Genomic DNA, 14,538 nt, shown 5'->3' on the forward strand with positions numbered 1-14,538 from the left:
ATTAATTATTCTAAGGAAACGATATGATGAGATTTGGAATCAACAACTATATGTACATATTAAAATTATTAAATATATTATATTCAATACAAATTATTAAAGTTTTTACATCATGAGTTAAGGGATTGGGTACAAGTAACTGTGAAAAGCAATATAAAAAAGTACTAAAAACATAAAACTTTTTATCAGTAATAAGATTTTTTTTAATTTTTCGTCCTTCAAACAGCACAAGTTAAAATCTTGCATTAATTCTTCAAAAGTACTATTTTTATTCAACATCATATAACTGTTCATCCTCTTACATAATTTTATAGAGTTATCATTATCAATGACAAGGTTACCATCAATAAATCTTTTGCTACCACTTGAATCACTCATTTTGAATTGTCAAGACATCAATGTTAGTTTTTTGCAAAGATTAAAGTTTATTTGTTGTTAATAAATATGTTAATAATGATATATTTAGCCACAATTAAATTAATTATACGAAGGGATAAGTTTAATTATATGAAAAATATATGAATTAAATATATATGAACAAATATAAAACATTAAACTAAGAACCCTTAGCCTAAATTGTAACTTAATATCATGCACAAAGTAGCATGTAGCCATGTAGTTAAAAACTATAACATATGTACATGACTCATAAATGCATATATATTAAGTATAAATATATGTACATTGTATTTATATATGAATTAATTATATAAACACAAAATAATCTATAGTTATATACACAAATCTATAACATACCATATAAATATATATATATATGTACATTGTAATTACAACATATGTACATGTTTCATAATTACATGTACATGGAGCATAAATATTTGTACATTATAATTATAGCAAAAGAAAGATTTTTAACACTCTAGTTTGATTTATTTTGTATAAATATTTATATCAAACTACATAAATGACCTATCTAAGTAACTTTTAGATGTTAAAGTAAGATTTTAAACTTAAACCCATGCATCACCTACATGATTTGATCACTAAGACATTAGCAATAATTAATGTAGGATAAAACTATGTTTGATAACTTCTTCAATGTGTGCAAATACATGTAATACTTTAAAAAGACAATTGTAACCATTATTTATGATTTAATATATTACTATGTATAGCATATGTATGAAACAATTGATGTCATTTTAAAGACTTAAATGCCAAATATCTCTAGTTATCTATTAGCTTAAGCTTTATTTCATTTGTGCAATTTCTTATGGGTTGCTATCATATTGACATGTTACAAAGTAATTATAAAAGCGATTAGTCCATAAATAAATTCTTAAGAAATTAGAATAAGGGCCTTTATGATGGTTCTTTCAGTTTTTTAACATGAATTAAGATTCATTAAAACAAATAAATAACATGAGTTAGTCAAAAGTTACAAATGAAGTAAAGCTAAAAAATTAAATAAGAATGATGTGATTAAAAATAAGAGAAATTATTTTTGTACACAAGGCATAAAGTTGCAAGCAAAACAGATGTATATTATACATATATAAAATTAAAAGGAAACCTAGCAATTTGCAACGAAAGCATTAAAAGAATCATCAAAGTTTAATATTTTTTTCTTTATTAAGGCAACCCATTCATGCATATAAACCAAGAAATAAGAAACAATAGGAGCTAATCATAAGCTAAAAATGATAACCTAAAATTCTTGAACATTATGGAAAATTACATGGAATTTATTAAAAAAATAAAATTTATTTATTTATTTAAATAACTTCAACAATCAATCAAGGAAAATCTACAAGGAATGATTAGGAAAAAAGTATTTTATATTTAACTTGTTTGGGATGATAATTCGATTTGAGTATATAAATACTATATGTATAAATAAAAATTAGCATTCGCTAAGAATGGAAAGGCAACTTAATTATGGTAAAAAAAATAGCTACTTTTATGCTTAACATGAAAGACACACACAAGGCAACCAAATGAAGTAATTTGAAGGTTGTTCTATATATGTCTCTCAAATTGTTATTTTCCTAAAACTATCACCACTTATAATGATCAAGCTATATGTTCTACTAAAAAGATTTTACCTCTAATGACATTGTTAATTTCTAACATCTCAGCATAAAGGTGTTAAAATAGTTTTTAACATCTTATACAGATTTGAAAAATCTAGTTCCTTAACAACATATTGAAAATTTTGAAGTAAAATTTTTTTTATATATATTATTAGAAGATAATAAAAGAAAAAATAATACATATTTGAGTGTTTGAACTAAAACTCCTTCCTCATGTGAATTGTAAGAATTTTCTTACCTCTTTTCAATTTTTTTCTTTTATCTTATTTTCTTTTGCTAAAACACTTCTCATTGTCACCTAAAAATACTACTCTAAAATAGAAAGTTTCCTATCACAATTTCTCTTATTTTTAGACTTTATATGAAAAAGGTAAATTTTTTATTTCAAGATTTGGGGTTGACTCAAACTTTTTATTTCTCAATTATGGATTCTTTGCAATTTGATTTAAACTGTTTTCTTCTCAATCTCAATCTCAATAACATATACATATATATATATATATATATATCATATCCCTTTAAGCAATAAAATTAAACACCTAACAAAAAAGCATAACAAAGATATTAATTAGTATTGATTTCAAATTCTCACCAAAAACCATTATGATTAGCTTAAATTAAATGCATAATAATAAATTTGTCATTAAAACACATAATAAAAAGGAAAAACATAAATCGAGCCAAAAAATAGAGAAGAAATTATAGTTTCGAGAGCTTTAACAAAAGAAACTTTCTCACGATCACTAAGATAGACAAGATTTGTGGAGGATTAAATAGGGAAAAAAACAAAAAAAGTAACAAAGGCTTGGAACGGAGACTCTAGGTGTGCCTAGAGGAAAAGTTAAAAAGAATGTAAAGCATAAAAAAGGAAGGAAGTGAGAATTTGTTGATTGGGACTAGGGATGGGAAAATAAATTGGACGAATTCATCTCGATTCGATAGGGTTGAATCTTTTTTGAGATTGGAGGTTGGGTTAGAGGTGAGTCGAGCTATTATTCCTAACATCAAGTTTGGATCAAAATTAGATTTTAAGTTGCACCATCCCAACTGGATCTTAGTATATATAAAAAATATTTTTTTATTTACTTAATTTTATATTTATATATATGTTATATTAATAAAGTTATTATTTAATATTTTATTTTAAGGTATCAACTTAATAAAAATATTATATTTATTTATAATTAAGATATAATTTATATTAAAAAATAATATTTTATAAATATTAACTAAATTAAAATTATTAAATTAATTTAGAATCAAATCGGATAATATTTATGAATATGCAAATCGGATCAAGTAGGAAAAAATAATATTTTGATATTGGATTAGGTCAAAATCAGATGTAAATGTTAAAAATTTGAATTAAAGTCAAATCAAACAAAACTTTATCTCGATCTTATCCGTTATCACCCTTATTTAAGATTGAATTTGCTGTTAATGGAAAATAAGAAAACTTAAAATTTCACCTTTAAAAAATAAGATCAAAAGACTAATAGCAATTTCCTTTTAATTAATTTTATAATTTACTATTTCTTTTAAATAATAATTTTTTTCATAAGGGGTGTTCTAAATACATCAAAAAATATTCTCTATATACCACTAAATTTTTTTTTTCAAAAATATCCACATTGCAAATACCAATTTTAACCTTTAGTAAATGACAAAAATACCTTCAATAGCTTATACACCTCAAACCACCTTCGTTTATCTCGAAAATGGATTTTCGAAATTTATATTATATTTTCGGTAATTCATTTTCGAGAAAAAAATATGATTCTCAAAAATGAATTTTTCGAGAACACAATATAATTGTAAAAAAATTCATTTCCAAGAATCATAATGCTTTTTCAAAAATAAAATAAATCAATCTTTTTATCAATGCCTGGCACGGGAAAATTGGATGTGCCACTGACAATGTTCTCAATAGATTGATAAATTCAATAGTAAAGATTGGTAGCTAAAATATTATAGGTTCTTATTACCGGATTTACCAATCTGTTGATGACATTGTTAAGGTCAATGTTTTATAAAGTATTCAAGTTCGGACTAGAATGCATGCACACAGATGAGTTATGGATGTGGCCATTCTTACTTGATTATATGTGTGAATGGAAGAGACATGTTAATGCTTAAGCATACATGGGTATAAAAGTATTTTTTTTCTTGGGACTAGAAAACCAAGAACCTTAATTTGCCCATACACAACTAGAAAATTAGAAAATGGTGTTCTCGATTTTTTGAAGGCTAAGAAAAAGAACAAGTTATGCCAAGCATGTTGAGAACACCAATTTCAATTCCATTCGCACACATGATCAAGTAAATGGGTTCATAAGCGCATGATTAGGTTTTTTAGTAATTAAAAGTGAAATCGAGCTTATCGAAAATAGATTTTTGAGAAGATTGAAAGCTTCTGTGGTCTTCTCGATATGAATCTCCAATAAGCTTTTAGTCTTATCGAAAATAGATATCCAAAAAACTTTAAGTCTTCTTAAAAATGAATATTCGAGAATCTTTAAAACTTCTCAAATATCTTTGTTTTGAAAAGCCTCAAAGCTTTTCAAATATTCATTTTTTAAAAGCTTGATTTCAGAAAGTGGAAAGAAAAAGAGAGGAAAGGTAAGAATGAAAAATAGAAACGTGAGGAATGAGGTGTATTTAGTAGAAATAGAAAATTGAAAATTGAATTTGGGGTGTATTTAGAAGTTGAGTTTATAGAGTAATAAATGGGATGTAAACAGAATTCCCCTTTTCATAATACCAATTAATAAAAATTTCAGACAAACCTTTTTTTTGTTTAAATTTTTTAAAAATTTGAAGCAAAAAGTCTGCATCACAAGAAAACACTTTAAGCAGTGAAACATTGTGTTTAGGGATGATAATAAATTGGGTTGGGAAGGGTTTTTGCTTACCCTAAACTTAATTTGACTTTATAAGCTTAATACTCAAACCTAACATTAAAATATAATTTTTATACTCGAACCTGACATTAAAATATAATTTTTTATATAAAAAATTATTTAATATAAAATTTTATAAAATATAATTGTTTATAGAAAATATTATTTAATATAAAATTTGTAATATAAAATATTATTTTTTAAAAAATATATAAAATTAAATAAATTTAAATATTTTAAAATATATATATATATATACATATATATATCGAGTTCAAGCAAGTTTGCATAAAACTTGATTCCGACTTTTTTTCAAGAATACCCAACCCAACCTAACCTAAAATTCGATTTAAAAAAAAATTGATCTTATAAGATCGAATCGAGTCGAATTGAAATCCAACAAGTATGAGTTGGATTGTCAACTCTAATTGTGTTTTGAAAAAGAAAATAGTATATGATCTTTATATATCTTTAATTTTTTTTATTATTTTATGCATTTTTATATTTTTATTTATTACTATGTTTTTTCAGAAATTCAAAATACTTTTTTCGATCCAAACTCTTTTTACATATGTAAAATGATAATTTTTAGGGAACACCTTTATCGCCGGTTATATTGTCGTGTTGGTTAAAACATAAAATTTGAGAATTAACAAAACCCTTTCAAAACCCTTGCTCAGCATCTCATTTGCGCAACGCCGCCGATGAAGTTTCCAAAACATGTTGTGCACAGGCGCTACAGCGGCTGCAGAACCTTCAGGGACAGCGCCGCCACAACCATCAAATTCGTGAGAGACCGTGGCCTAGACCATGCAGTGGAGCGAGAAAAGAACCTTCGGCCGCTCCTAAATGTTAAGAACCTCATCAAATTGGAACCATCAAAGTCCCTTCCTATCTCTATAATCTCCCAGCACAAAGACTCCCTCAGGATCCCTTCCCGACCCATCGAATTCATCCGCAAATACCCTTCAGTCTTCCAGGAATTCCTCCCCGGTGGAATCGGAATCCACCCCCATATCAAGCTGACTCCAGAAGTGCTCGATATTGATGCCGAAGAGCATTTGGTTTACCAGAGTGATTCTTACAAGCAACTAGTAGCTGACAGACTTCTGAAACTGCTTATGATATCAAGAATGAACAAAATACCCATCAGGATTCTTGATATACTGAAATGGGATCTGGGTCTTCCTCAAAATTACTTGAAAACTCTCGTCCCATGTTTTCCCGATTATTTTCGTCTTGTTGGGTCCGAGGACTCTGGTCAATTGGAGCTGGTTTGTTGGAGTGATGAACTGGCAGTTTCAGTTCTGGAAAAGAAGAACATGGAGGGAGGATCAGTGTATTCCAAGGGGATGCCTATAGCATTTCCTGTGAAGATTTCAAAGGGATTTGAGATGGATAAAAAGGAGAAAAAGTGGTGGGACGATTGGCAGAAATTGCCTTATGTTTCGCCATATGAGAACGCTCTTCATCTTCCACCAAAAACAGATGAATCTGACAAGTGGGCAGCTGCTGTTCTACATGAGATTTTAAATCTTTCTGTTGCAAAAAAGGCAGGGAGGGATGATGTTTTGTGTGTTGGGGAGTATTTGGGCATAAGGTCAAGGTTTAAGAGAGTTTTGCTTCACCATCCGCACATTTTTTACTTATCCTGTAAGACTGGAACTTATACGGTGGTTTTGAAGGAGGCCTATAAGAGGGGGTTGTTGATCGAGAGTAATCCATTAATGAATATTAGGAATCAATATATTCATCTTATGCACACTGTCAGGGAACACCTTTCTAATCCTAGTGGAAACGATCAAGAAAAGAAGGCAACCAGTGGTGCACCCAAAAGGGAAGGTGGTGGTAGTGGTGATGATAGTGAGGACGAGAACAATGAGCTGTCAGATGCCTTGTCTGGTTCAGATATTGAGGATGGTGACAGTACTGTTGAAGAGTATGGATATGAGGGCAGCCGGAAAGATGCTCGTGAAACTGCAGTAGTTAGTAGAAGAGGAACAAATAAGAGGAAGAATGTAGACTTGAAAGCACATTTGCCTGATGGTAAAGGTGAAAGCACAAAGGGAAAACATCATTGTGTGACTAAAACCAAAATTCTGCCAAATGGTTCTAGTAATGTCCATTGGAAATCACAACAGAGGTCGTCAAATTTACGTCAGAGAAGCAGGAGGTCATTGCCAGAATAGAATTCTATTCACTTTTGGGCCTGGTTTGCTGCTTGAACAACATGGACAGGTTAGCTTATTGATCTGATTCTTCTCCTGATATAAATTTCGGAAAGAAAAAGAGGGGAAAGAATGACCAGTTTGAGGCACAAACCAAGGTTTTTGTTAGTATTCAAATGAGTGACGGGACAGAAAAATTGATGCTGTCTGTTTAAATGGCTGGGTTGAAGTATTGAGGGCTGAGGCTATCTTTGTATTATTAATTTGGTTAGAAGCATATTGTCTTAAAATCAATCAGGTTTAAGATTTTATTGGCTTTTCGTCTTTATACCCATTTTAACTCCATGCATGTGTCTTTCTAAGGTATTTCTACCATGGGAAATTACATGTTAATGAAGTGTTGCAATCCACTTCAGCTCTATTTTAATGAGATAATGAAAATAACTAGACTTTCAAGAGTCCAAATGTACCATGGTTCAATTGTCGTTAGCATCTATTGTGTTGAATTTTATTAGCCAGTTGATGAGGTTTTATGCATAACGGTTTTGTATAGGTCCAATGACAGATTTCAGCTAGTCATTCTTCTACTGTTTTTATTCTTTCTTGGTTCAATTTATGCTAGCACTTTTTTTGGTGTTTGTCTCCCACATATGCAAACATGTTATGTTTTGACATGGTATAATAACAATTTATCATCTGCTTTCTATGAGGGAGACATCTAACATTATTGATTTCAATGTGTACTAAATCTGAGGTTTTTTTTTCTTAAATTATTATTATTGAGAAATAAACCAGATTTTATTATTATTAATGAATTTATGCTACTTCAGCTGCCATTTTGGAGCTTATTTCTATCCAACAATGTAGACTGTTAACAAAAATTTAGGTGAAGTGCCGTGTGTGTGATGAATCCAAGTACCTTATAAAATCTGCTAAACATGATAAATCTTGGCCTTCTTACGTTCCCTGTTCTTATAGTTGATAGTTTTCCCCCTTTTTCTTTAGCAACTATCCATGCTTATAGTTGAAAAACATGTGCAATATATTTGTTCATTTTTAAACTTGATTGTCTTTATTGTTAATGGAATAGACTCCCCATTCTCTTGCATGTTGTCAAGCTTTTCGATTAGGATGCTTTTTTGTTTTGGGTTAAACTCCTTAATACAATATATTCATTTTTATAATTATATTATGATGATTCATTCGCTAATTGGTTTAAATCTTGAACTTCGGTGGCACATAATCTAGCCATACTTTGACGAACTCTAGTCTGTTCTAGTTGCTGATGCCTGCTTGTGCTAAATATATCTCAGTTTTGTTTCTTGCCATACTTTTTTCTTGGAATAGTGGTTTGTAGCATACAGCATACTAATGATTTTTTCTGTTTACCTTTTATATATTTTTTAGGTAAGAGGGAAAACCTATTGCAAGGCACAGAAAGGGGAAATTAAAGAACATAAGGGGAAGAATGTGGTATATTAAAATCTCCCTGTTCATGTCCAATATTTTCTTGGTTTTCAGCTCTAAAAGATTTTATGACCTGTGCACCTCATAGAACCAATTAGTTGCCGCTGCCACCATTCTCTTTTGTTTTGGATGCTATTGGTGGTCTTTTGGTGGATTTTGACTTCTGGATTCTTTTTTCTTAAAGGGGTTTGATATCAATTATCTCTGGTACCAGCTTTTAGAAAAAGAGACACAACAAGGTAGCAGTAACTTATCTTTGTATAAAGACCAACTAAAGCTTTTCCTATCAGAATTCAAGTTTTAATGTGAGGATGCTGGTAGTAATTGTCTTGGTTTCATGTTTCTTAACTTGAGATTATGATGTTGTAATGTGTGGGTGCTGCTAGTAAATATAGATTTAGTGTTGTTCAGCTCCCTTTTTGTTAACTCTGTTCCTTATTTTTAACTTATCGTCGTCTCCATTTGGTTGAGCATTATTTTGCTCAGTCAGGAATTCCTCCTCAATTAGAGTAAGTATCCAATTAGGGACATGCCCAATTATTGTATAGATGAAAGATTTGAAAAATAATAATGATAATAATAAATAAATAGTTAAGTGTGAGAAACAAACTAGAATCTACAATAGCACATGTAAAAGCAAGAATTGTCTTCTCTATACTCATCGGGAAGTAGAAATTTTGTTTACTCAAGAGTGTGAGGAATAAACCTAGAATCAAAAGAAGCAACCTAAGGGAGTACCAAGTCAGGCCAATATCATGATCCGTTTCAGTTGCCAAATCCAAGAGTGCAAAATCCCTAATGCACAATATATTGAGATCAACATAAGTGGTACAAAGGGAAACTTATCTCCAAGAAGGTAAGGATGCAAAAAATGACCCCATATCTCAACAATCAAAACACCAAACAGGTAACTCTTTGCAACCCAATCAAGCACAAACCCTCCTTTCTCAGCAGCACTTCTGGAACTTCCTTTCAAGCCAAATTGTGCGGCCTTCTTATCAGCCTGTAAACCGGCCTTCATTGATACATTCTTGGTGAATTGTGCAGAAAAACAGAACCACATTAGGATAGAATGTAGCAGCAACAGCAACACTTTTATTGGGTATTCTTGGGCTTCGTGTAGAAGGGGAAAGAGTGAGTAGCAAGACACTGCATGGCATATACAGAACAATATCCATGTCATTTTTTAAATTTCATGCTAATAAGTGATAAACTGCATCTCAATATTTTAATTTTGATGCCCTACACAATTCAACTTTAGGTATTAAACTGAAGTTGTCATGGAAATATCCAACCATGATAACATTTTTCACCATCAGTCTTATAATTTAAGAGCAACTTCTGTTCAATCTACCTAATAGAGAGTTTTAATATACAAATTTATTTCAGGTTATTCATCTGATAATAAAAATTATGACGAAATGTGACTGAAAGCAGTGTAATAACTAAAATAAACTAGGTAGTAGCTGAAATCATAGAAGCAGATCTATTCATCTATGGTACAAAATGGGTAGCATGAAGCCAAGCAAAACACTGATCATAAAGCAGGCTCTGTAAGTGTAATATCTGTACAAGTTCAATAATCAACCAACAGATAACAGAGAAAAGGAGAAGCATTACCTATAGATAGCAAGAAGTAATGCTTTGCATCCTCCAAACTTTCCACTGCAACAATAGCGAGGGGGATGACAAAGTGCAGTGATGCTTTCTCATGAACATGCCACCCAAATAAGAAACCACATGTGAATGCATAGGCAATTGATCTGGCAATCAGCCTTGGTCTGGGATCCCTCCAAGTTTTGAAAAGACAGGGAGATAAGGCAAGCAGGACCATTATGAAGGTTGCCATTGGAGTTATCTGCCATTGCATAGAGATCAAATATAACACCAATTACTTAGTACATTAACCTCAGACAGAAAGGAAATGGCATCTCATCAATTGTTAAATATCACCAAGCATCCTTGTTGATATCTAACCATCCAACTTGTAGCCAAGGCCTCTCCTCTGAGCTGACATGATTATCAAAGGGATAAGAGATTTGGGATTGGGGGGGTTTGAATGAATAGATCAGTCTTGACTAATGAACTACTTGGATAGACCTAGGATCAATTGATTGACAAATATGTCTAAGATCCACCCTACTATGTTTACTGAGTAGCCTTACCTGAGGTAATATAACAAATGGGGATGCATCACCAACTAGTCCACCAGTGAATGAAGCTGCTGGTGCCAGGACATTGAAGCCAAACTTCCTCAGAAAGAAAGCAATCCCTTTATCTAACATAATATAGAAAACCCAAAAGTTTGGAGCCCAATAAGCATGGCAGAGTCCCCTGCCAAAAGGAAACATGCGGCGGATGACTTGTGGTATCTGCAAGGTATTTGTTGTATACTTAATGCACCATGTATAATAGGTCAATGTAATTTAATGGCTTCACACATTCGTACTTTCAGCATGACTAATAATCGAAATCAAAAAATTTGCTAAAAATATGCCCTTCTACGAATGAGAAGAGGAGGATACAAGGGCAACCAGGGCAGGAGGTAGAGATAGTAGGGTAGTGGTTAAAAACCAGAAACTACAGCACCACAAGCTTCTCATTTCACCAAGATCACATATAACTAAATTTAGTTAAATCTGTGAAGCCTAGTTATCAGTTTTGATATCAACCTCATTCCAATATTTTGCTATTCGATAATTCTGCAAAATTCCAAAAATAAAGGCAACTCGTGCATATAAAATGAAGTGAGGTTTTGTTTTTTTTTGTTTTTTCGCCCAGTTAAATGCAGTAAGTTTAGTCCTCATCCACTCTATCCATCAGAAATGAAAGAAACAAGAAAAGACAGAAACAATGGTATCAGCTAAGTAACAGATCAAGAGAAGAAAAAGGGCCAAATAATATGGTTAAAACAGAAACTCACTGCAGAATAAGCCAGAAGAACAAATCAAAGTAAATCAAGGGATGAATTACCTGCCCATGATAAACAAACGGCCCATATGCTGCTGCGAAAACTGCCACAACAACAGCTCCCATAACAGAAAGCCGAGTAAAACCCCGAACCACCCCACCCCAACAGTAATGCCTCAACAAGTAAACAAAATAAACAGGAGCCGCCACTGCAAACAAATGCTTAAAACACAACAACACAGCAAACAGAAAGCCACCCATCACATCTCTTCCTTGTGCTAAAAATGAGATTGACAATAACAACCAGCCAAACAAAAATCCATTGTACTGAAAATGCAAATGGTCCACGATTATGAGTCCCGGAGACGAAATCACCAAAACCCATATCAAATTTCTCTTGAAAGAAGCCAAAGTTTGAGTCGATCTGTAAACCCCATATAAGAGAAATAAATCTGAGACGATCACTGAAATCCTCTGAAAATAGATGGCAGAATTGGCTTTGTAATTGAGGCCATCATGGAGATGGACGATCTGTGGGTCAATAAGATGAGCAAAAGCGGAGAGGAAGCGTTCCAAGTAGGCAAAGAAGGGAGGGTAATCAAGGGTCCATTCACTCGTCTCATCGGAGTACCATTGACTGAGAGGAAGAGAGTGGGTAATGGCCAGCCAGTGACGATGGACTTCCAAGTCTGTGCTGTGGTAGGATGGGATTAGTAACAGCTTTATGGTTGAGGCTATGCCGAAAAACCACACAAGCTGTGCTATGGCTACGGGCGTTTTTGGACTCTCTTGCTCTTCCATTCAACAATTGCAATGCAAGCAAAAAGAAGAGGATATTTCAGATTAGACAACAGAGTAACGGCAACATTAACTATAAAACTCATTAACTAGTTTCAAGGGTTTGTCTCTGCTTAGGCTCCTTTTGTTCCACATAACTCGACATTCACAAAATGTCTTTTAAGAAACATTTTTATATTTAAAAAAAAAGTAGAAACTTTTTATTATTTGAACGAATCAATAAAAAATATTTTATACTATTTGATTGATTTTTAGAATTTTTAAAATAATATTTGCATAATTATTAAAATATTAAAAATTATTTATTATTAAAATTATTAATTATTTTAATAATAGTATTCAGTATTTAAATATATATTAATATAAAAAACTTAAAACAAAACTATTTATTATTACTTATATTAATATTTCAAAATATTTAAAATAGTAATTTTATTAATATAATAATATTAAAATAGTAATATTTATTATTAAAATATTTAAAAATATTTATACTATTATTTATAATGAAAGTATCTATTATTAAATCATAACAAAATACTAATTATTTATATTTATTTTTAAAATAGTAATATAATCCATTAATAAATAACCTATAAAACTATATATTTTCAATTGAAAAATATTAAGAAATTATTAAAACATTCATATTATGAAAATATAATATTATTATATTATTTATTATTAATTATCAAAATAATAAAATGATATTTTTAATATATTATTAATTATTAAAATAATAATATAATATTGTTTTTATTGAAATATTAAAAATATTGTTGTTTAATAATATACAAAATTAAAATACCAAAAGACTTTTAATATTAATATTTTAATATTTTAATTCAAATTAAAAACATATATTTTTATTAATATAATAATATTTTCAATTAAATCAAATCAAATTCAAGTTTAAAATACATGTTAAAGGTTTTACTTAAGTAGAACTATAAAAATACCTAGAATTAAAATATCATAAGACTTTTAATGTTAATATTTTAATTTTTATAAGTAAATTAAATAAAAATATTTTTATTAATAAAATAATATTTTGGGCGAGTCAAATTAAGTTTGAATTTAAAGAAAGTTATATCAAAGGTCCTACTTAAGTAGAATTGTAAACATGAGCTTAGTAAATAGGACTATCCATAAATAACTATTTTTTTTTTTGAAAATTATCTTTCTTTTTCTGGAAAGGAAAAAAATTTCGAAAAAATAGTCTAAGTTTTTGTTAATCAACCGATTTTCTGTTGAACAAATATCAAAAAATATAAAAATTATTTTTCAAAGTTATTTTTCATGAAACAAATGAATCACTTTCGAAAGTTACAATTATATATCTCACTAAGATATCATGATATCCATGATATATCATGAGAAATTAAAAATATAAATTTTAAAAAAATAAAAGTGACAAAAATGAGTAAATAAGTAAATAAGTCAAAATAAAAATATAAAAATAATTTTATTTACCTAACCAATTAAAAGAATATGATAAATTAAATATTTTGTACTTTTTAATCTATTTTTATAATTAATAACATTAAAATAAAAATTCAAGTATAATTATGTCACTTGTAATTATAATAAATAATATTTTGTTATTTCTTCATTATTAACAAATAGCATTATACTATAACAATAATTAATACAAATTTTATCATTTATCTTAATAAATTTTTATCTTTTAATTTTAAAATACAATTATTTTTATACTTTTTTTAGTCTTAAAAGTATTCTTTTAGTTATTTGCATTATAAATTTACAAAAAATAATTAATTTAAATATTACATTGTCAATTTAATATTTTATGTAAATAAATAAATATATATATTTATACATATTCTTGTCTTCCATTACGTTTAAAATTATCACACATCTTTTTTAAGGTGTTATAACACTATGTGCTCATTTTATATTAAATTATATGAATATATATTTATAAAGATAATAATTAATTAAAATTTTACATTATCGATTTAATTATCTATGTTATATTAACATATTCTTACGATTGTTCTTTTCTTCCACTATATTTAAAATTGTTAATTATTTCTCAATATTTAACAATACTTACCCATTTAATGCTAAATGATACAAATTTTATATTTTCTTTAACCTGTTTAGGTGATTATTTTTTTTTATTATTTATTAATAATTTTTCTTATATATTTAAAAAATAATTAATTTAAAATTTATGTTGTGAACTTAATTATTTAAATAATAATAATATTTTCTTAT

The 14,538-nt window shown here is 29.2% G+C and overlaps 2 protein-coding genes across 3 annotated transcripts; one reads left to right on the forward strand and one right to left on the reverse strand.

Annotated features, from left to right (window-relative positions):
- The first annotated feature begins 5,568 nt into the window (after nucleotides 1-5,568).
- On the forward strand, nucleotides 5,569-8,999 carry LOC111285205 (Ubiquitin carboxyl-terminal hydrolase family protein). Of its 2 annotated transcripts, XR_002689700.2 has the most exons (3): nucleotides 5,569-7,192; nucleotides 8,530-8,595; nucleotides 8,774-8,999. XR_002689700.2 is itself a non-coding variant. In XM_022874521.2 (2 exons), exon 1 carries the CDS (start codon nucleotides 5,659-5,661, stop codon nucleotides 7,141-7,143), a length of 1,485 nt encoding a protein of 494 aa, XP_022730256.1. In that variant the 5' UTR covers nucleotides 5,569-5,658; the 3' UTR covers nucleotides 7,144-7,192; nucleotides 8,530-8,999. The 2 variants fall into 2 exon arrangements, 1 of the variants encoding a protein (XP_022730256.1); XM_022874521.2 differs by having other exon boundaries at nucleotides 8,530-8,999.
- Nucleotides 9,000-9,145: 146 nt separating this feature from the next.
- Nucleotides 9,146-12,440, reverse strand: LOC111285204 (ALG6, ALG8 glycosyltransferase family). Its single transcript, XM_022874520.2, has 4 exons — nucleotides 11,563-12,440; nucleotides 10,755-10,961; nucleotides 10,210-10,447; nucleotides 9,146-9,738 (listed from the first exon to the last, which is right to left on the reverse strand). Exons 1-4 carry the CDS (start codon nucleotides 12,298-12,300, stop codon nucleotides 9,332-9,334), a joined length of 1,590 nt encoding a protein of 529 aa, XP_022730255.2. The 5' UTR covers nucleotides 12,301-12,440; the 3' UTR covers nucleotides 9,146-9,331.
- Between the last annotated feature and the right edge of the window lie 2,098 nt (nucleotides 12,441-14,538).

Source organism: Durio zibethinus, chromosome 6, assembly GCF_047325235.1.
Source record: "Durio zibethinus cultivar Kanyao isolate XHJ-2024 chromosome 6, ASM4732523v1, whole genome shotgun sequence".
NCBI lineage: Eukaryota > Viridiplantae > Streptophyta > Magnoliopsida > Malvales > Malvaceae > Durio > Durio zibethinus.